Consider the following 22,901-nt stretch of genomic DNA (forward strand, 5'->3'; position numbering starts at 1 on the left):
TGTAGGGTGTCACTCATTCGGAGTGTAATAGTTCAGTTTAGGCTAAGCTTGACTTATTTTGAACCCCAACATTGCTGTGAGTTTGTATTGTTTTGTGACTGCCAGTAGGGGAATTGTTTGCCTTGTTACGCTACGCTTATTCGCTGTTGGCGCTTTATCGAAATCGAAATCTGACACTGAATTGCCGCTACAATTGCCTGCTTTTAGGCGCTTTAGGTATATCTCTGGCGAATTATTGTGTGTTCTGTTAAAAAGGTTATGGCGCTTAGAATCGATTTTGATTGCTAATGTAAATATCTGTTTAGCTTTGAAATTATTCTGATTTGGCGTTACTATTTTATGAGTCTTTTGTGGAAATGGGCTCGTATTGGGATTGATCAAAATTGAACTCTTTATTAAGGATTTAAAACATTTTGTTTTGCCGTAACATAGTGCCTGCCTTTAGGCGAAGCATACATTTTTAACAAAGTCTTGCACCCAATATGTGCAAATAAGTATTTTGGGGGTTATACCATTTTATTTTGTGATTGACACAGTCAAAAAATTTTTTATTTATTTTTTATTTAAATACGAAATTATTTTTTACTTCGCACATCTAACTAAATCTATATTAGCATTAGAGTTTCACAAATTCTAGGGTTTTTAAAATCTTGTAAACAAATTTTGCAATATTCTAGCAAGCGTCATGCCCTGTTTTACGAAGTAGTAGCATATTATGTCTGAAAATAGTAAATATTGGTGCCTACTTTTCGGCGAAAAATCAATTTTAGTCAAGTTTCACACCCAAAGAAATATGTTGTGGTAAATAAAATAAATTTATTATAGTCAGAAGGGTCTTAAATCATTTTGAAAAAATTCTTTAATAGTTTTTATACTCTCGCAACCTGTTGCTACAGAGTATAATAGTTTTGTTCACCTAACGTTTGTTTGTATCACCTAAAACTAATCGAGTTAGATATAGGGTTATATATATATAAATGATCAGGATGAAGAGACGAGTTGAAATCCGGGTGACTGTCTGTCCGTCCGTCCGTCTATCGAGATATCTTTATGAAACTTGGTAGACATGTTTCATGGTACCGTGAGACGGTTGGTATTGCAGATGGGCGTAATCGGACCACTGCCACGCCCACAAAACGCCATTAATCAAAAACAAATAACTTGCCATAACTAAGCTCCGCAATAAGATACAAGACTGTTATTTGGTACACAGGATCACATTAGGGAGGGGCATCTGCAGTTAAAATTTTTTTTTAAAAAGTGGGCGTGGTCCCGCCTCTAATAGGTTTAATGTGCATATCTCCTAAACCGCTAATGCTATAATAACAAAATTCACTGGAAGCAAATGTTTTTAGCACTTCTATTGACGGTGTGAAAATAGTTGAAATCGGGTGGCAACTCCGCCCACTCCCCATATAACGGTACTGTTAAAAACTACTAAAAGCGCGATAAATCAAGCACTAAACACGCCAGAGACATTAAATTTTATCTCTGAGATGGTATAAGATGACTTTATAGGAACCGCGTTCAAAATTAGACAGTAGGCGTGGCACAGCCCACTTTTAGGTGAAAACCCATATCTTGAGATCTGCTTAACCGATTTCAACCAAATTCGGTGCGTAACGTTCTTTTCATGTTTCTATGTCATAGTGCGAAAATGGGCGAAATCAGACTACAACCACGCCTACTTCCCATGAAACACCATTTTCAATTCCATCTGTTTCTTTCACTTTCCACTATGCATATCAAGCAACAATGATTATATCGGGGTAAAACTTTGCGTGAATAATACGTTTAAAGTATGCCACCTTGTGACCAAAAATTGTCTAAATCGAACCAAAACTGTTCAAGCCCCTAAGTACTAAATATGTGGACCCCAGTGCCTATAGTTGACCTTCTACCGAAAATATCAGTCAATCCACAAAGAAATCTCAAACGAGTATACCATTTGACTTTGCGAGAGTATAAAATGTTCGGTTACATCCGAACTTAGCCCTTCCTTACTTGTTTTTTTTAATTTTGTTTTACGAATTGGTATCATTTTATACTTGAAAATAAAAAAATTATGCCTACCTTTAGGCGAAATAGGTATATACTCTAGCAAAGTCTCCCATACAGTATGATTATAATATAATATATAGGGAATGATATTATATGGGGAATAAACTAAATATATAATAGAACGCATATTCTGAGGAAAAAATTCCTTTACATGTAATTAAATCAATATAATATTCGTCTAGTAACATCAATATAATATTAAAAAAAAAGCAAAAGAACTCTTATAAAATGTATCTCCCTTCTCTATTACAGTATCCCGAACTTAATCCGATGATAATGCGTCGTTTCAGTGAACCTGGCGATGTTGAACGTGCCTTCGAACTAGTCCACAAATCGCACGGACTCGAACAGACGCGCTTCTTGGCCAAGAAGCACTGCATCGAAGCGATACGATTGGCGCAGGAGCTGACCGAGTCGCCATACCAGAAGGGTCTGCAAGTGGTCGCGGATTTAGTCATTAATCGTATGAAATAATAGCTTAAGTTACGGGTGCAGGGGGCTGCTGGTGCAACACATAATAGTGCAACATAACACAAGAACAAAAGCAAAACAAAATACACAAATCAAAAAAACTCTTGCAAATGTTAAATAATTTAAATATACACACTTATATACATTTTTATAAATATACACACACCTAATATATAATTTGTAATTATATAAACATAATTATAAAACGATAAACCAAGTCCAAAATTAATTATGAATAGATTTTATATGCAAATGTGCAGAAATGAAAAAAATTAAATTAAAAAAAAAAAACAAAAAAGGTAAAAAACTGTAAAATACACAAATTAAGTAAATAATAAATATTGTTGTCAAAGCACAGAAGCGCGAAAAAATGAAAAAATAAAAATAAAATAAACTGTAAGCGTGTTATATAAGATAACTGTGTATATTGCAGTGATAACTGCAGACCAAACTACAGTTAACAACCAAGCGTAGCAAAAACTATGCGTTTACTGTTTTTTGTTTTGCTTATCTTGTGTAAAGCATATATATAGTTTAAACATACAGAAATATTATTTTAATAATTTTATGCATTAGTATGTAAGTCTTGTTGACATTGTAAATAATTTATGGTAATGTAAAGAGGAGATCGAAAAACAGAAAAAATACAAATAAATATATATACATTTAAACAAAATATATATACGCAGGAAATAAGTTAAACCAAACCGAAAATATTTAATGTGTATATAACTAAATACATAGCAATGTTTATATATTATATGCGAAAAAAAAACAAAACAAAACAACAAAAACAAAAAACAGCAACTGACATACTTAAAAAGCCAGCAAATAAACAAGCAAACAAACAAAACGGGAGAAAGGTTGGTTAAAGTTAATTTAGTTTGTATAAAAAACAGCAAAAACAAAAAGAAAATAAACAATTATATATATATAAAGTAGACAAGAAATAACTGTTTATACGCATGTATATACACAACTATTGTACAAATGGGACAGTTGACGCGGTATACTTAAAAAGTATAATTATGGAAGCAAATATGACGAATGTGTTCTTCAAATACTAAAAAACCTTACAAAAGATGATTGAAGAGGAATTTTGATAAAGTTTTACATCTATATATAGCGGTAAAGAACTATGTATATAGCGTATAACAAATTTTATGATTTCTAAAAGCGAAAAATCTTTCTTTGTTAGCTGTTTAGAGCACTTATTCCAAGTGAACGGTGAAATGATTGAATATTTGAGTTAAATTTCAACTAAATCAATAATAAAAATCAATAATTAAGCGTTTGTGCGCACTAAAAATGTTTTTTGAAAATATATACGAATACTCACAATAAAGGGCACAATAGACCTTAGGTCGCGGTGCATACCTCATTTCTTTCTACTCACAAGAAAAAAATTGGTGGAAGTGAGAGATTTAGAAAAGGGCCCACATGGAAAGAGAAACCGAAGATACAAAATTAAAAAAGAAAAAAAGAAAAAATAAAAAAAAAATAAAAATTATGCAAAATTTTGTATAAAAGTAATAATAACTATTTAATAAAATATTAAATTTGGACAAAAGGCAGGTTAGCTCTCCATCTTTCCAATTGGACAATGTACAGCTATTATTCGACGTGCGCACATAACTGTAATTTAGTCAAAAATATAATTTGTATTTTATATTATTTCAATTAAATTGATTAAATATTAATTTAAATATTATTTTAAATATTGTTTTGTTATGTAATATATATTTTGAAGATCTTACAAATCGCATGTCTACTTATATAAAATTGTATTTCATTTAAAAAACTTTACAATTGCGAGTACATATATACAAGCACGTGACATATATTTACAAAAAAAACATTAAGATATCTAAATATATGCTTGTATGTGCGCATGAAAAATGCATAATATAAATAGTTGTTTTTTACAAAATAAATCAATGAGAAATGTACGAATTGTTATGCTGACTAAAGAATAATAAAATGTTTTTAAAACCAAAATCAATTTTTTTACTGATGTTAAATGTGTGTACATATGCTAATACATTAAATATTAAAAATATTTATACCAGTCTGTTAATTGTTTTTATACCAATATATTAGTTGCTAAAATGTATACCATCATAAGGTTATACCGACTTATAACAGTTTATTAGCTGTTGAAATTATACCAGTTTAGAGGTTGTTAAAAGTTATAGCAGCTGACTGTTATACCTTTTATACCTGCTTATTAATTGTGAAAATTTATACAAGTTCAATTTTATACCAGTTAACTATGTTGTGGTTTTAATTAACTTCGAAACACTTCAACGGAACGTACTACACTGTCAGAACAACAACAATTTTGTTGCAAAGTAATGCCCGTTATAGCTTTTTCATTATCACATCTGTGAGTATACATACCTATATAAAAATAAATTCTCTGTTTTGCATTCAAATTAGTAATTGTTGTTGTAAAGATTACTCTTTATTATCATACTCTATATTCAAACTCTTATTGTTGCCGTTAGCGGTTACCGGTGGTACCGACATCTACAATAGTATCCGCATTGTAATTGTGGAAGCAATACTCGGGTCCTGTGAAGTAAATCGAGATTTTTATTTTTATTTTCGTTGGTGATTTGATCAGCAAGTCATCATTTAAAAAGAGGAAGATTTGTCATACATAAGTTAAGAAGTACTGTAGATACATACTTGTTTGCGACCATCACCTCTTTTTATGGATTGGGACTACTGACCTCTTTATTCGTTTTATTAAGAGGTTGTCTATTATATAGAGATATATATATAGACCCTCAGCTTCATAGGATATAACAAAATTTCCATGCAGATATCAATGGCATAGATTCATCTTATTTTGAGGATATATGTTTAGTTTATATTTGTTTCAAAGATATCGTTTTATTGCGGTCGATTGCAATAAGAGCAACTGCAGGTATTCAGTCAAGCTATATCTTACTTGTTGTTGTTGTTATAGCTGCAGAAAAATTTTCAAAACAATTTTGACCTATAATGCCGAGTTGATAGTCTTTAGCCGGATAAAAATCTGGGTTCGTTTCAGTTGTGCAGGTCCAACAGTCATCGGTCGCTGCTGTCTTCGTTTTCTGGTGTTTGGCTTCTCCTCGCCGTAATGTAGAAATGCTGCTATGAAGTAGTTTATTATAATTCTGCAAGCCTACTAAGGTTCCAAACGAATCTAATCCGATTCGGTTACCTCAGAATTACAAGTGTCTTGTCGGAGTCTCGGTGTCCACTTTAAACGTCAACTACAGTGAGAAGTAAGTGAAAAGCGGATAGCCATATAATGTTGAGTAATGTAGCCCTAAATGTCATGTTAGTCGGGTGTCGTTAGAAGCCTTTGATCGTTATATTTAACATTTGATATCATTCCACTTGAAAAATCATGTTTGCTTTAAGTAAATATGTTTAAGAACTAAATATTAAAGAATTGTGTACTTTTAAGCAAAAAGTGTTATAAAATAAGGCCGAAATAGGTTGCGTGCTTATATAGGTATATATAACGTAATTCCAAAATCAATATGTGTGTTTACAAAAAGTCAATGCTGCCAGCTACATACTGTTTACATTTAGCCGCTGCCTGACGGAGTGACTGATCTGTAAGGGCCAGTGGCCCAGTTATGGCACAAAGTAGCAATGTGAGGGGTCAAATATATTGACTCCATGATGCGTTTCCATCGCGTGCCTGTGTGTGAGCGTATTAAAATGATGGAAAGTGTCGATGAGCTGGCAACAGCTGGCATTTGTTCAAGTGAATATTCCATATATTTAATCCTTTCCACAAAAGGCCACATGACTTAAGTGCAGTTATTGTTTTTGTTTGACGCGTTTCCGACAAAGAATGATATGAGCTGTTTGCTCTCAAAGCCCCACAACGTTACTATGAAATCTGTTTTGATGTATATATGCCTGCATTACTAGTTAAGTGCCAAGTCCATCGCTGAATACGAGCACATAAAATGCAGCTGTTGTTTTAAGTAAGAGTGTAGAATGTAGCTGACGTCCAACCGCTTTTGTTGAGCACTACGAATTCTTCAAACACTACTATTGTACTTTGTTGTTGGAAAATCACTCTACATTTCAGTAAAACGCACAAAAGCAGCACCAGCAGCGCTTTGGCACTCTATAAAAGGAATGAGATTGATGTAAAAATCGAACAAACTGGCAGCGCCTAGGCTGGAAGGAATTACTCGTGACAGTGTACTCGTACCAGTACGTTTGCGCATACACGATGTGTGTGTTAATGTAAACGAAGCCAGTTCGATAGGTCAGTTTTTACAATTAGTTGTATTTTACCGATTTTTTTCTGTGACCGATGAATCGATGAACCGATGCCGTGATATGCAATTTCAACTTCGGGATGGATGAAGAGAAGGAATAGAAAAAAATTATTTTTTAGCACCGAAAACATGATATTTAATGTTACTCTCACTGAGAGCAAGGTTTAATATTTTTCGATGAGAGTATACAGCACCTGCCGAAAGAAATTTTTTATTTATATAGGCTCGATAAATTCGAGTAGAAATTGAGTTTTAAGGAAAGACTGTTAAAGGAAATGAATATTTCGAATTTGGCTGGTGAAAGCAACAAAAAAAAGAACTAGGAGTTTTCAATGAAAAATTAATGTCTTGTCTTTTGTTTAAGAATTATTGTATCTACAGTAACTAAGAAAACGATTAGGTGGAAAAGTCTTCTAAAACGGTATTATCTAAGAAAGAACTAAAGGCAACAGTAACAATAAATCAGACAGCCAAAAGCCTCTGCTGGATTGTTGGAAATGTTGTTCAACGTTGATACACAAAAGCACGGTGCAATATTTCATCTCATTATGCCCACTCCACCTACTTCCTTCATATCATAGCACAGGAGGTTGCAGTTATTGCCTCGTGAGCATTGATGGATGAGCAAAACGCGCCGGAAGTCCTACTTACTGTCCGTACTCGCTGCTTAATGCGGGCTTAGAGTGCTTAACTCGTCATGCATATATTCACATCTCTACTTGTATTATGTGTATGTATGCTGGTAATTATTGAAATGTGCCCTGATATTTGTGTGTGTGCGTCTCTGTGCACTCTAAATATCAACAAGTACTGTTTATCTTACAGCTAACTAAGTAGCTGCCCAGTTGTTCAAGTGTGTGTCGATGGCGTGATTCAATTAAGTGCTCGGGGTATTAAAATGTAACGGATATATACATAAATAAAGCAATCGGAAATAGAGCAATCGCTGTATTGGCTGAAAGCGAGAAAATATTTCAAAGAAATAAAAAATATTGGGTACAAGGATATATTAATAGGGTTTCTCATTTATTACAAATTGTAGTACGAGAAAACGTTTGAATTTCAAGTATTTAACACATAGAAAATTAGTTTAGGTATTTAAATAGTAGATGCTGTCTTGAATTCAACCAATATTAACTAGCTATAAGGATAAAGGAATTAATATCTTAGCAAAAATAGGTGAACGAGTATTGTTCAATAATTAAATACATTTATGAAGCTGCAAAATGGTCGTGCGGTCATCACCGAATAAAGAGTTATAACGGGTGTTTTTTTCGAGGCATAGAACTTTAAGTTGGCATTACTGTTCAAAATGGCGACCGATTTAACAGCTGTAAAGTGATTTATTCCGTACGTACTTCTTCAAAACCGATGATGGCCAGAACGTTACAGTCAATGGTGATCGGTATAGAGCCATGATTACTAACTTTTTCATTCCTGAATTGAACAACCATGATGTCTAGTAGCTGTGGTTCCAACAAGACGGCGCAACATGTCACACAGCTCGTGTCCCAATCGAATTATTGAAAGACACGTTTGGTGTCCGCTTAATTTCACGTTTTGGACCTGTGAATGGGCCTCCAAGATCTTGTGATTTAACACTGCTAGACTACTTTCTGTGGGGTTATGTAAAGTCATTGTTCTATACGCATAAGCCAAAAACGCTTAACCATTTGGAAGACAACATTCGCCATGTTATTGCCGATATACGGCCACAAGTGTTGGAAAAAGTCATTGAAAATTGAACGTCCTGATTGGACTACATCCGAGCCAGCCAATGTAATGCCACAAGATTAGCTTTCGGATAAAAAAAATTCATGTCAATAGAATAATCCATCGTTGTTTTATTGCAATTTAAAGTTCTAGACCTCTAAAAACACACCCTTTACATATTGTTTTCAAGTTTTATTTATAACTATCATTAGCATCCGAAAGTAGCTGTTAGATTTTTTTCAGGCTGAAAGCGAAAAATATATCACATTAAAGGCGCTCAGTGAAAATGCATTAAGTTTGTGATTAGCAGAAATGTCTATTTGGCAGAAATTGGCTTCTAACACCTCCTTTTAACGTGAATTTCGTCTGAGTCACTTGAGCTGTGGCTATGTGTTATTCGACGAATAACTTCTGAACTTCGTATTCGCGATATTTCGATTAAGAACAACTTAAAGTGAGATATATATGAAATAAACTGTACCAAAGGGGCTAAATTTGTTATATTGGCTGAGTGGTGACTTACACTTACAACATACACGGTCACACCAAACGGGATAGCACCACACGAGTTAACACTACACTTGATGACACTTTACACCACCAGAAAACAAAAACAAAGTTCCCCGCAGCTGATTCACCTCATTCGATAAGAAAACGATCTTGTGCGCTACGGGCAGCAACATTCAATTCCATGTTCATTGTACATATGAAAGATAATACATTTTGATTAACATAAACGGTTTAACTTCAAGGAAAAAGTCGGAAAATATTATGTTGAATACGAGTATATGTGGCTTAGGCCAAGGAACGGACTCATTGCATTATTTTTTGGCATTGCTCAAGTATAAGTACTCGACTATGGTACTCGGGGCTATGGTTAGTATTGACCAATGGTATTCGTTTTTATCACTACATATTATTATCAGAAAAAGGTGTTATCTAAGTTTCATTAAGATACCTCAAAGATGGAATATGGTATAAAGGCAACCGGATGTTTTAAAATCTTTATATTAACATAGGTATATGGGTGCTATGGGACCCATTTGACCCCACGTGATCCCATTTTCCCCTTCTTTGACAGAAGAACATACTCTTATTATAAAAAGATTCGCTCCGAATTTGAATAATACCTAAATCTCACTGATATCTGGGTGTTTGAAATTTCGGCTATTTATAGACATAAGATTGAATGTCGTAAAAGTATGTTTGCTATTGCGTAAAGTCTTATTTGGATAACGTTAGTGACTGTCGATTTATATACTGTAAAATTAATGAATACGATGGACGATGGAATTTAAAATTGGTAAAGGAAAATAGGGGTGTTTGTAGTCTGTTTTATCCATTTTCACAGAGGTGCTAAAAAATTTGTCCTGAGCGAGTTTGGTTGATAGAGCTTTAGAAGTTCGTGAGATATATATATTCAATATATTGGACTACGCCCAATTAAAAAAAAAAATTCAAACTACCATTGCCTCTCTTTACTGTAATTACCGTTTTAAGATATCTTAAGTTTTAGTGACGGAATAATATCGAAATAGATTTTGTTGGGAAATTTGTATGACAGAAATACGCTTCGAGATTTGAATTTGCAGAGATATGTGTTTGGATTACGGTAGTTGAGTAAAGTAAGTCAGAGCTCAATTATAATGGACATCTGTCAATATTTGGTGGGATAGGTACACAATTTTAATATTTTACAAGGTTGAGTTATACATTTTTTTGTAGACCAATTTTTTACTTCGAAAAAGCAGCTTGTTTTTTATTAGTGGTTGACAATGAATCCCGTCGGGTCAATGAAGTCGACATAATATTCGTTAGGGCTCCAGTGATCCTAATTTTAGTTTATGTTTGCCCTTCTTGAGCAAAAATGGTAAATTTTCCAGAAGGATTGCTCTTCACTACAGTAAATATGAATGCCCCATAAGGAAGCGCTCATATTGCAGTGGAAGGTGAAGTTGCCGCTTTTAGGTCCACATGCATGAATTAAACAGTTTAAAATTTTACTTTCAAAATTGTAAACAATAACACAGCAAAGTGCACGAGCATGTGCAAAGTCGAATGGGAAAATATTTATCTGGCCCGATAACCCAGAGCTTTTAGTGCAGCCATTTTGCAGTGCAAACAAACGAACAAAGAAGCAAACATACTAGCAGATGTGCTGCGATGTGGTACAAGCAAAGTGGCAAACAAAAATGTGTATCGCAGCGGAACAAAAAACAAGTGCCCTCAAGGACACTTGCCAAACGCGCACGGAAGTCGAAACTTGAGCAAACGTGCAGTGCAGTAGTAACAACAAGCGCCTACGAGTGTGTGTACAGGGGCGCTTCGCGTAATGCCAATATACTTGTATGCCAATTTGTAGTGTAAGTGCGCGCGCGTCCAAAAAGCGACTATAAATAGGCGACTGCCGCAGGGCCACAACTGTAGTTGTTTTCGCAGGAGCTGCACCTGCAGCAGTGAAGCGCCGAAACGAATGCAACACCGCTTTTAGCTCCAAGACAACGCGCGCGTCAGTCAAAAACACCGTTAGCACCTAAATAATCGTAAATAGGTGGTGCGCCTACGGGTAGGTATTGATTTCAGGCGCGCACACTGTGCGCTTCCTTAGTATGAGCGTGTGTGTGTGTGCGCTCGACTATAAATGACATGGTAAGCGCCGTACCAGGTACCAGGCAGCGCGTTCATGTTTAGCTTCTGACTGCTGACTTTTTCCATGAAATTTCCTAGTTTGTCTGGTTGGCGGCGCGAAGTTTTGCCTGTGACGCGCCAGTTGTTGTTTGGCAACACTTGAGCAAAGCATTCATTTCCGGCAGATTTATTTGTTTCCTGCGAACTTTGTAAGCGCATCGTAACCCATTCAGCCATCCATTCGTTCTCCACAAATTCGCATCTCGCATCGTCACACACAGTTTGAAATGAGTGTTTCCGCTGCATTTAATGTTCAATAATCCTTTAGTGTGGAAGTGTCATAGATTCAAGTGTTGCAGCAGCTGCATTCTAGTGTGCCACAACGCGTAGACTGTAGACGCTGTGTGCATTTGTGTATGAGCGCAGGTGCAAAATGACAACCAGTGATGAATTTTGCCGCGATCATTACGAGCATCCATTATTGTGGTGCGACGACAAGAAACGTTTGGTGGAGCGTAAAAACGCTGAGGAGAGTATGCGTATGTGGCGGCGTCGCAAGGCTGAGGAAGTGGCGCGCAAGGAGAAGGACAAAGCTGAGGTGAGTAATTGATTGCTTATGTGAATTTGTAGTGGCGAGTTTTTCTTGTGTACAATTTTTAATATGCAAATTTCAACGAAAACGCGGAATTTGTCCACAAATTTAGAAATTTTCAATATGTTCATTAGCTGCAACTATTTTGACTCTGGCGAATACAAAAAAAAAACTTGACTTATGTAATTTACAAATTAAATAGCCTCAGAATGCCCTTTAATTGAGTCAATTTGCAATTTGACTTCATTATTGCAATTAGACAGTAATTACTGAATTGTCTGAGTGAATAGTTATCAAAACATTGCTTAATGATTTATTTCAGAGCCTGACTGATACATCCATTACATTTTAGGAAACAGAATGGAATAATTTTGTAACTTGATTTTGTACCGAGAGAGTTCATTATTTATTTAAAAACAAGTAAAACATAAACCTCGGTTGCACCGATGATATAACACCCTTTACAAATACAAAAGTTACCATACAAGAACTTGATTTTAGTCGGCATACGATATAACATGTTAGTAGTTCGATCTAAACAATTACTTCGGAGATTATATCGTTGCTTTTAGCTATTATTCTTGCTAAGTTTCGTGAATAAATCTCTTAAAAAAAAAAAGTTTTACATATAAGACTGGATTTTGACCGATCAGTTTGTATGGCAGCTATATGGTATAGTGGTCCGATATAAGCGGTTTCGACAAATTAGTAGTTTGTTTAGTAGCAAAATTTCAGATCGATATCTCTAAAACTAGCAACTTAGTTTCCGTATTTACAGACAGACAGACGGACAGACAGGTGGACATGGCTAAATCTATTCAGCTTGTTGCACTAATCACTGCGTATACATTTTATAATTTTTTCAGCATATAACAATACGGCTCCGATTGTATACATTTAGTTGTAGACCGGATAAATAATTCAAAAAACTTCTCATAAATAAGCAGACTGAATTTCTCTGGATAAACCTGCTTCAATAAAATTACGATTTTTGGCTATATAATAAAAGCTATATAATCCATGATTTAGGTTCTTAATCAATTAAGTATTTTTGGGTAAAAACCCAACGGCTACCGCGCTCATTCAACTTCTATTAAAATGTGTATGCTTAGCTTCAAAATAAGGTCTCGACGATAACCTCTTCATTGTCACTAAATTTTTTTGAAGCGAATATTACTTTGAGATCCGGGAACAGAATATAGCTGCAGAAAGAAAGAATATGGTGGAAGTGGAATATACTTATTCACCTCAATTTGGGTTAACTTTCGGCATTTTACGCTTCAAGCGTTGGCTGTTGTGTCTTTACGTGCTTTGGATTTGGTTCATTGCATACAGTCGAAATGATGATTCGATTGTCATATATTTGTATATGGTATATACATATCCCAAGCGACCAGCTCTAAGAACTACTAAAACTGATTACTGAGGCTACTTATGCCCAAATGTCCGGATTTGTCCAACAGGTTCCTTAGAGCATCAAATACCTCGAATAATCTCAATTTATAGTTATCCAAAGTTATTGTGATTATTTTCATTTCATCAGTAACATTCTCTTTTAGATGTTCACAAGGTTTATTATCTACGGAGCTCGTATGGTCGATAGAAAATTTAACAAACCATATGGTCGGTTGCCAATATTTATCCACCCACTTTTTGGTGACGGTAGTGTTTATTTTATCAAACTATTTATATTAAAAAAAGATAATCTATTGATACTCAGAGAGTCAGTTTTGGTGGGTATCTAGGCTAAGTTTTACCGAAATAAAGCGTGGTCATGCACCTTTTCTGTTCAGTAAATAATATGCTATGTTTTTATACTGAGGTTTGTTAAACCGAGAATTAGAAGCGCTTATGAAATATATATGTAAATAATCAGCGTGATCAGCGTCGATTTCGCTATGCCCTTCTGTCTGTATGTCTGTCTGTCTGTCTGTATATGCAAACTAGTCCCTCAGTTTTTAAGATATCGACCTGATATTGCGCACGCCGCTTACTCCTCAAGAAGCTGATAATTTTTTGGAACTGATGATATCGGACCACTGAAGCATATAGCTGCCATACAAACTGAACGATCAAAATCACGTTATTGTATAAAAAACGTTTTTATTTGTGAAAGTTATTATAGCTTATATACATAGGTATGTATATGCCTGAAGTTAACCTCTTTTTGTTTGCATACAATTAAGCAACAATCTATCTCAGCAAATGAGGTTAACGACCCGATATGATTAGGAACCCCAATCCAAATGAAAATTAATATACAAGTTATATAAAACCATCTAAATAATTGGAAATCCAAGCGCTTAAGCGAATTCAGCAATGAAATATTGCCATGCAATTTGCAAGCAATAAAACCAGGAAGTCAGTGGCTGCCAAGTCGGCCTGACAGTGTGATTTCACTTGACTTGTCCCGGCATTGTTGATTGGAATAGTTTAGCATAAATAGCGGCGCGCAAACGTACAAATTACCCAAATATGAAAGTCGGCAGAAATCGTAGGCCAAGAGCCAAGCGCGAAGAGCCTACCACAATAAAGGCGAGCAACGAACTCAAGCAAATATCGCGTGACTAGGAATTCCGAACTACTTCCTAGTTTTTGTGTTAGTATAGGTGTTTGTAACGGTTGTTGATAATGAAGTTGCTGAGCGACATGCTAAAGACAAATAAGTTGCAAACGGACTGGTGGAAAGTACGTATATATATATTGTAAAGAGGTAGACAAAAAAAAAAGATATAAATATATTTTACTGTTGTTGTTGTAGAGCTGTTATTTAGTTGCAACTATAACAACAACCTACAAACGAAACTAATTCTGGCATTTCATTTAATAAAAATAAAAAAGCATAAAATTAAAAAAGTAAAAGAACTTCAGGAGGGTTGAGGAAGCACGTGCTTCTGATACTAACGGTATATGTGTAGTGAAATATAGTGTACATTGCAAAAGACAGTTGCCGCGCCTGAGAGCAGACAATAACTTTGCGCTTGTGCCTATATTTCCTCATTAAATCGCAACGTTGGAGTGTGAGAGTGTCTGGCAGAGCTTTTCGACTTTTTCTGTGCCACAAAAGAGTTTCGCAGACTTTTGCGCTTTTGTGAATATTGTGATGTAGTATGTATGAGTGTGTGTTTGGGATTGTATTGTGGTGGTAAGAACTTTCCGAACGCTGCAAATGCAGAAAATAATATTAAATAAATAATAAAATAAACAACAACAAGTTGTGTATCACTGACCTAGTTAAGATATTTCGCCTAGTTACACGCACACAAACATACAAACACAGTTATTCAAAACGTTACTTTTCTGTCATCGCAGTACTACGAACTCTCCGTTAAACATTATCCCTGGGGTCGTCCTGGTGGTGGCGCACCAAATTTGGATATCAGACGCAAGGATATCACAGCCGTTGGCCTACATTCCACGCCCACAATTGTAAATATTTCTTATAAAATAAAAAAAATTTACTATATTTTTATAAAATTGCCTCCTTTCTTCCAGAGTACCATGCATCGCCTGAACTGTTGGCAACCCTGTCGCTACAATGACTACTTCTCGCAACGTAAAAAATGCCATGACCCCGCCACCTGTTATCATCATCATCTACATCATCACATCCCACCATTACCGCCTGCACCGCCACCAGCACCGCACGTCACCACGCACACACACACTGTACAAACCACCACCGATGCTTGTCATCCTGGCGCCGGCGGCGTTCTGACCGTTTGCGAGCGTAGCGTTGGAGATGTTGGTGTTGGCGCAAAAGCTGTTGGTGCCACCAAGAGCAATGTGACCGGCAGTAGCAGCGTTGGTGGCATTGGTGTTGGTTTGGGCGCCACAAAAAACGGTGAGACCTTGCATATAACGCTCAAAGATCATCCATCTATGTCATTTCGCAATAAAGGACATCTCGACATTGAGGTACGCTATAAACCGGGTGCTGCCGGGGGTGGCAAGGGTAAGCCGTTGCTAGAAAAGATTGTAGTATCGGATAGCGATAAGTGCCCGTTGGTGGAAGGTGTACAGTCGCAATCGTTGTTAAAGGGTTCGCCACGCAAGAAGAAGCTCGTCGCCAAGCTGGAAAAGCCGGTGAGCTGCAGATACTTAACTTACAACGCAATGATATTATTTGTTGATTTTCTTTTGTGTGTGCTTGTCTCTCATTTCAGCTGAGTAAAGATCCCTGGGGTAAGGCAGGGCCTGGCGGCAAACCGTGGCGCAGTCCGAAAGCGGCGGGTAGCACCTTTATGAAATCGCTGGTGAGCTTAAAAACTCATAATATTGGTTTAAGAAAACGAAATCACTTATATTCTAATTAGAAGCTTAGACAAATTTGGTTAGACTCAAGACTTCAGTGCTCGAAAATAACTAAGAAAATGAATGTTAGTCTTTACATCGTCAAAATTCTATAGTATTCACTGCGATGCTTTTGAAGCTTTCATGTTAAATTTTTTTCTTAAAAATGCTCTTAATTTTTCTACACTTATAGAAGTGTATTTGGACCTGTCTAACAGTTGTAAATGAAGGAAAATAAAAACTCGTTTTTTCGAAGCTTTCATGCATAATTTTTTTTTAAAGCTTTTAGTTTTTCTAAAATGTGGAAAGTCTTTTTCTAGAAAGTGTTTGAAGCTTTCTTGCATAACTGTTTTCTTAAAAAGCTCTTAATTTTTCGAAACTTTCTAGAGTTTATTGGGACTGATGTAGCGGTTGAACTTAATTTGAATATAATTTACGGCAAGTCTTGTGCGAGAAGGTCTGTTTTAGTAGCTTTGTAGGAACAGGTCGTTGGTTTGATTTACTATTACTTCCATGGTAATATGAGTGAAGCTGACATGTCGGTTGATATTCAAAGCTCACCATGAGATATCCTGTTTATTCATCTAGTAGTACAATGTAAGAGATTGTCCCTTTGACATCTTGCCTTCAGGCTTTCGTACCATCCTTGAAATAAATCTATAGGTATCTGAAGTGTATGGTTTTATAAACTTCTATTCCGAGTCCTTTTTGGCAAGTTTAGAACAAATATAGAACGCGGGATTCAAAAATGTTTAGGGCTCCCCAATTTGTGTTTCAATTATGACTTTAAAATTATTAAAAAGCTATTAATTTCAACGAAATCCCTTTTCTGCAGGGTTGGACCAACAAGGAGATGCTGAAAGATCTCGATCAGGATAATCCCGTTACGCCGGCCGAGAAGCCAACATTCCGCAAAGTACGCACCAACAAAAAGGTACAACGTTGCTGTGAGCTCTGCATTTGCACCTGCCCTGGCATGGTTACCAATAAGGGGTGTGGTGGTGGCGTTGCTGCCATGCGGACATTGAAAAAGCCACATCAAAGCTCACCTAATAAAGGCCAAAGCCATACTACTACAACAAATCCACAAACAACAACAACAACTGCCGCTATAAAACAAAAACACTGCCCACGCTTTGTACGCCATTGTGAAGCGACTCTGGGCACTAGCAACACGAACAATACCGAACAGACCAGTGCCAATACGGGTGGTGAGGGCGTGGAATTGGTGCCATTGTTGGCACGTCGACGCGCCAATGCACGTCCTGTTAGCCTTTCCAGCACGGATGTGACCAAGCGCACCGCCTCCAAAGATAGGTACGCATGCAACATGATTACTCGTAGCAAATATCTGCAACATTTGCAACAACTACACTGCAACAATAGCAATAATACCAATATCAACAATATGAACAACAACAACAATAATAAGATTAGCAGCAGCATTACCAAATGCAAAATCAAACGCAACATTGCCAATAAAATTTGTAATCTTAGCAATGCGCTCAGCCACAACAACAACAGCAATAACATTAACATCATCAATAGTAATGAAAATAGTAGCAGCGACACTTCATGTTGCTTAAAGAAATTCACTTTGCATATACGTTAAGCTTTTTAATAACGTCGGAGTTATATTTACGCTTTCGCTAAGCTTTTTATCGCGATGAAGATAATGTTTATGCATTCGCTTAAACGGTTTTTGAGGTGTTATCAATGCTGTAACGGGTTTTAAATTCTTGGAAGTCGGTGAATTATAGGTGGAATGGAAGTTATCGAAACGCCTTTCATTTGGTTTACTCTTTTATATATTCCGTTACATACTTACTGAATTAATATAGGTTTATAATTCATTTTAGGGATAGTCGAGCTTTACATTAATTTTACCAATAATTTGTTTAAGAAAGGTCGACTAAGCTTTCATAAAAAAGCTTTTAAGATTGAGCTTTCACAAAACCTTTCGGAAACTTTACTTCGCAACTATCTACTAATACCTCTATCAAATTAAGAGTGAAAAATTTTCACAACTTCGAACTAAGCTTTTGCTTGGCGAAGAAAAGTAGGTTAGAAAAAAACTTTGCCTAATTAAATAATGGAGCTTTTTCAATATGCATCTATTTGTTCAGCTAATAGCTTTGTAGCTTTATTAATAGCCTCTTCGAGTCTTGTAGTATATTGTGGACAGACTAAGTGCTTATATTTATTCGCTTAAATCAGGAATTTTGCCGTCCAGAGCTTACATTGGTCTTTTTCAAAGCTTTTTTTTGCAATGATAGTTAAAAACTGCCCAAACTTGATAATAATTTTTATTGGAAGGAATATTGCAATTGTTGCTGAATTTTATCACTGAGTCCTGTAATTAATAAAAGGTCATATTTTGCTTATCAGAGCTTTTAAAGCTGATTTGAAAAATAGCTTTGTAGCTTTACTAATAGCCTTTTCAAGTCTTGTTTGCATATCGTGAGTAGACTTCACAATGGCGTTTCAAGCAGACTAAGTGCATTCAAGCTTATATTTATTCGCTTTAATCATTATATTGAACATTTTTAAAGCTTTTCAGACAATGAAAATGAATAACACTATAAAACTATATAATATAATAATTATTATTTAAAGTTATATTGCAACGCAGACTCTCAGCAATTATTTAATTATTATCGGTAGAGATTTTGTCTTGCAGAGCTTAATTTAAGCTTTTCAAGCAATGATGATGAAAGAAAGAGAACAAATAGACGAACTAAAAATATTGCTGTCATTACAAAACGAAATTTGCTATATCATACATACACAATACATCAGTACATCACTTTTATACATTTTATAGATATTATCATACGTAAACATATAAACATACTCGTATATCAAAATCATGTAGCTTAACACATAACTAAATACTGGCACACAAAAAACTTGACTTATGAATTTTCTAAATACTCAAAACTAGCGTTGCTTATTGGTTTTTTTTCATTTGTTTAATTTTTCGTAAAATTACAACAACAAAAACAAACAGAACAATTTCAATTGTAATCAATGTGAAAGTATAATAAAATATAGAGCAATTAATTTAGCTGCAATGAAAATTCAAAACGGTAGCAAATAAAATTAGAAATTCAAAGCAAAAGCAAAAAATGCAATAAAAAGCAAAGAAAACAAACAAAAAAAAAAGCAAAAGCTAGTCACAGCCAAAGCACTGATGCAAACTACATATATACCGTCTTCTCTGTACTCGCCAACTGCCAACAAACACCAAACATCTACCAACACTAACAACAACAACAACACAACGATTCGAATGAACTACATCGATTTCCGATGACTTCCTTTTTGGCCAAAATCACTGCCGTGCTGATGTGTGCTTTGCTGGGTATATGTGTGTGCGTGTATGTGTGAGCAGACTTGCCACCGCACAAGACATTCGCTATCTGCACGACTTGAACACACAAATGTCCGTGAAGCGACAGACGACATGCGCGGAGCAGCAAAACGAGCGCGAACTTTGCAGCAAACACTTCGAAACGTTCGACACCTTTTGGGGTCGGCCGGGACACGGAGCGCCCGGGGAGGTGACGGCAAAGCAGAAATTGGACAATTTGCTTTATGGCGCCAGCAGCGAATGCTGGAATTGAGTAGCGGCGCCTCACCGTTGCCGGAAAAGAAGCAAATCCAGTGCATTGACCGCTTTCGCGATGACGCGCGGAGTGTAGGGAAGGATAACAACTAGAAGAAGGGAGAGGAGAAAGAACACTGAAACACTTTAAATTGACTTTTGTTCGAAAGATTTGGTTACTTAAGCAAAAAGTTGTGCAATTTCAATTACTTTTTATCTTGCATAAGCAGATACATATGTACATATACATATATGTGTATGTGTGTGCGTGTGCATTATTTGTTTTTAATCGAAACGAAAGCGAAATGTCATGGCGCGAGAAATTTTGTCGATTTGCCAGGTTGCAAGTTACACAAAGTTGAAACGAAAATGTGGAGATGATCAGGAAAATGGAGTTAATTGTATAAATTAAGTTGCTTTAAATGTTATTTAAATTTTTGTTTTCACGTAAGATATGTTTCTGTATCACTTAATTCATTTTTTCTACTAAGCTGTAATTTGTAGTTGTTGTAAATTTCAAAGCTGGCTTTCGCTGTATTATGTAAGTCAAACGGTTGGAATTTCTAGAAAATTAGCTAAGAAATTATTTCAATTATATTAAATTGTATAATTTATAGTTATTGACGCATGGGCATAGATTAAAGTAAAATACATTTCAGACAAAAAATTTCATGTAAATTGTAAATATACTAATTTGTCAATAAATATCAAATGTTAAACTAATATTAAAATATTTTTTCATACCCTGATCATGGTATATTGAGTTTGCTATGAAGTTTATAAAACTTAGAAGGAAACGTCGGGACCTTATAAATACAAGACCTTATCTTGTATATAAATAAGCAGCTGAGCCGATTTAGCCATATCGGGTCTCTCTGTCTAAACGGCATTAGTCCTTTAAATAATTATCGTAATAAAATATATTTTTTCCTTATTAAGTAACCTTATGTTAACTCGACTTGAAGGTTGGTTACATCAAACAGCGTGGCTAGAAAGGACTAGAGAAACGTTTTTCTTGGATGAATTGGCCGTTTTCCGTTTTCAGATTTAATTATACATACAGTTGCTATGAGAAAGCACCTATGAAAGGTGCAGCAAAAATTTTTTCCTGTTTTAGTTATAAAAAATCTATAACCATTATCGTCCTATTCAAGTAAAGTGAGCTCGGACTATATTTAAAACCGAAAAAAGAGCAGTATGTCAGTAACAATAGTATTAACTAGTTTTGGAGTATATGAAATTAATTTGTTAAATCCGAAAATCGATTCGGAAAGCTTCTCATTCATTAAAATTTATCACAGTATGAAAGGTTTTGTTATTCCTTGAATTCTTAACATATTTCATATTTTGCTTATTACTGCGCTTAAATCCCACATAAACATACGCTCCAAAACTACTACATTTAGATATATAAATTAGTACAGTATAATATAGTACAATATATATAAATCAAATAAAAAATTTATATTTCAAAAACTCTTAGAACAAGAGCAGAAGAACCAGAGACGCGCCTACTTCTCATATACAACAGTTTTAAATCCTAACATATACCTAACCTATGAATGTCATTCCCTTACCATGAGTTTTATATCACATATCGTGAATAACTATGATAGTACACGGTATATATTGTCAGTCAACCAAAATCATTTACTATTTATATTTACCATATACTGATAGGTAACAATAGTTAACATTTCTTTTTCAAATTGACTCAGATTTGGTTAGGAAATTGTCATCCTAAACTTAGTTTCAAATTCTTTCCGTTTTTATTTTTTATATTCTTTGTATGCCTTCGTATAAATAACAAAATAACCCATATGCAAATCCAGGGGTTAACGCGCCGAATGCTTTCGTGTACTAAACTGTTATACAGCTGCTTTCGTCATTACCAGTAACAGTTTGATAGCCACTTTTACTGCTATTCCAAAACACTTGGATTCAAACTAGAAATTCAATGTTAACTGGAAAGTGTAACATGTGGAAGGTAAGTTGAATAACGCAGGCAGTAATTGTGGAACATGTTTTACTTTCCGCAAGCCATTTGTCGGTCATGTCTTAGTTTTTCCAGCGCTGGCATTGCAGATGGCAAAATGGTTGAATTGGCTGATGTCCGTAGTTAAAATATGTAGAAATGGTGGTACAAGTACCCAAGTATACTGTTGTAAATTATTGGTTACACGTATATCGCTCACACATAAGCATATGTGCTTATATTTAAATCAATGTAATGCTATAGCAGTACTTGTAAATGTAGTTTTAAAGCAATTGAAAGTGCAAGAGAAGGAATTTTTAAATTAAAAAATACAGGAATTTTTCAAAATATATTTATTATAAAATAATAGCAAATTGAAAATATAGATATTTAAAGTTAAAATTATGTCTTTAATTCCAAAAATAAATAATGTTTTCAGTAGTATAAATATATGTATGTAAGCTGTATATTTATCAAGTTATCAACTAAAAATTAATTGATTACTCATGGAACCGTTTGATAGAAATATAAATGAAGGGCGGAAATGCGGAAAGGAAAAGAAATTTCGCTAAATTGAAGCTTAAAAAGTAGATCCTTACATAAAGTTTATATATATATATATATATACAATACAGTGCTTTGCAATAAAAGCATAGACGGCTAAAATGTATTGTATCTAAGCATGATATTAGATGACTTGCATTAACAGCATTGAACCAAAGGGTGTATGAAGAGTGAAAACCTTTATTATCGCCTGCAAAATGGCCTACATTTGAGTTGGTAAGGGCATGTCAATGACTTATGTAAATTTGCGTATACTTTTAAAGGGTCCAGCATGGTCTTTTGCTTTGTCAACGTATTTAATTTTGTAGTTTTCATAAACTCATGATGAATTTTTTGAAGCGAAAAATAATAATTTTCTGAAATAAATTTGTTGAATAAGCAAAAAGAGTAATATTATATTTATAATTATTAATCCATTTTTATATATTTGGGTAAGTCAAAAAAAAAACTTATACTTTTTTTTCTTAGATACCTTGAAAATGTCGTCCGAAGTGACGAAAAAAAATTATATAGCTTGAACTTTTAATATTTATATTAACAGGTGGCAAATTGTGATTTTCGATTTCCCATGTAAATAACACAGAAATATTTTCTGATTTTGTTTGAATGTTTAGTGCATGTGAATAAATTATTTTATAGTGAAAATGAAAACTTTTTGTAGAAAATTTAACGATCTTCAAAAAAAGGTTGGCCTACTGCCAA

At 34.9% G+C, this 22,901-nt stretch overlaps 2 protein-coding genes across 3 annotated transcripts in view; both read left to right on the plus strand.

The window, feature by feature from the left end:
- qless (decaprenyl diphosphate synthase subunit 1 qless) overlaps nucleotides 1-4,530 on the plus strand; it is a 72,195-nt gene extending 67,665 nt beyond the window's left edge. Inside the window, exon 8 of the mRNA XM_070105699.1 lies at nucleotides 2,314-4,530. Coding sequence (XP_069961800.1) covers nucleotides 2,314-2,535 — 222 coding nt within the window. The 3' untranslated portion in view covers nucleotides 2,536-4,530. The remainder of the gene's footprint in view (nucleotides 1-2,313) is intronic.
- Nucleotides 4,531-11,272: 6,742 nt separating this feature from the next.
- Nucleotides 11,273-20,326, plus strand: LOC106619128 (uncharacterized). Of its 2 annotated transcripts, XM_036368551.2 has the most exons (6): nucleotides 11,279-11,766; nucleotides 15,073-15,189; nucleotides 15,256-15,846; nucleotides 15,927-16,016; nucleotides 16,889-17,370; nucleotides 19,448-20,326. In XM_036368551.2, exons 1-6 carry the CDS (start codon nucleotides 11,602-11,604, stop codon nucleotides 19,677-19,679), a joined length of 1,677 nt encoding a protein of 558 aa, XP_036224444.2. In that variant the 5' UTR covers nucleotides 11,279-11,601; the 3' UTR covers nucleotides 19,680-20,326. The 2 variants fall into 2 exon arrangements, with proteins under 2 accessions (XP_036224443.2, XP_036224444.2); XM_036368550.2 differs by lacking the exon at nucleotides 19,448-20,326 and having other exon boundaries at nucleotides 11,273-11,766; nucleotides 16,889-17,821.
- The last annotated feature ends 2,575 nt before the right edge of the window (nucleotides 20,327-22,901 follow it).

Source organism: Bactrocera oleae, chromosome 2 (assembly GCF_042242935.1).
Source record: "Bactrocera oleae isolate idBacOlea1 chromosome 2, idBacOlea1, whole genome shotgun sequence".
Taxonomy (NCBI): Eukaryota; Metazoa; Arthropoda; class Insecta; order Diptera; family Tephritidae; genus Bactrocera; species Bactrocera oleae.

Bases quoted from the DNA above. Each gene is read 5' to 3' on its own strand.
- LOC106619128 (XM_036368550.2), top strand. From the start codon at position 11,602: ATGACAACCAGTGATGAATTTTGCCGCGATCATTACGAGCATCCATTA. The intron at 11,767-15,072 runs GTGAGTAATTGA...CTGTCATCGCAG, and splicing joins AGGAGAAGGACAAAGCTGAG to TACTACGAACTCTCCGTTAA. The intron at 16,017-16,888 runs GTGAGCTTAAAA...CCTTTTCTGCAG, and splicing joins GCACCTTTATGAAATCGCTG to GGTTGGACCAACAAGGAGAT.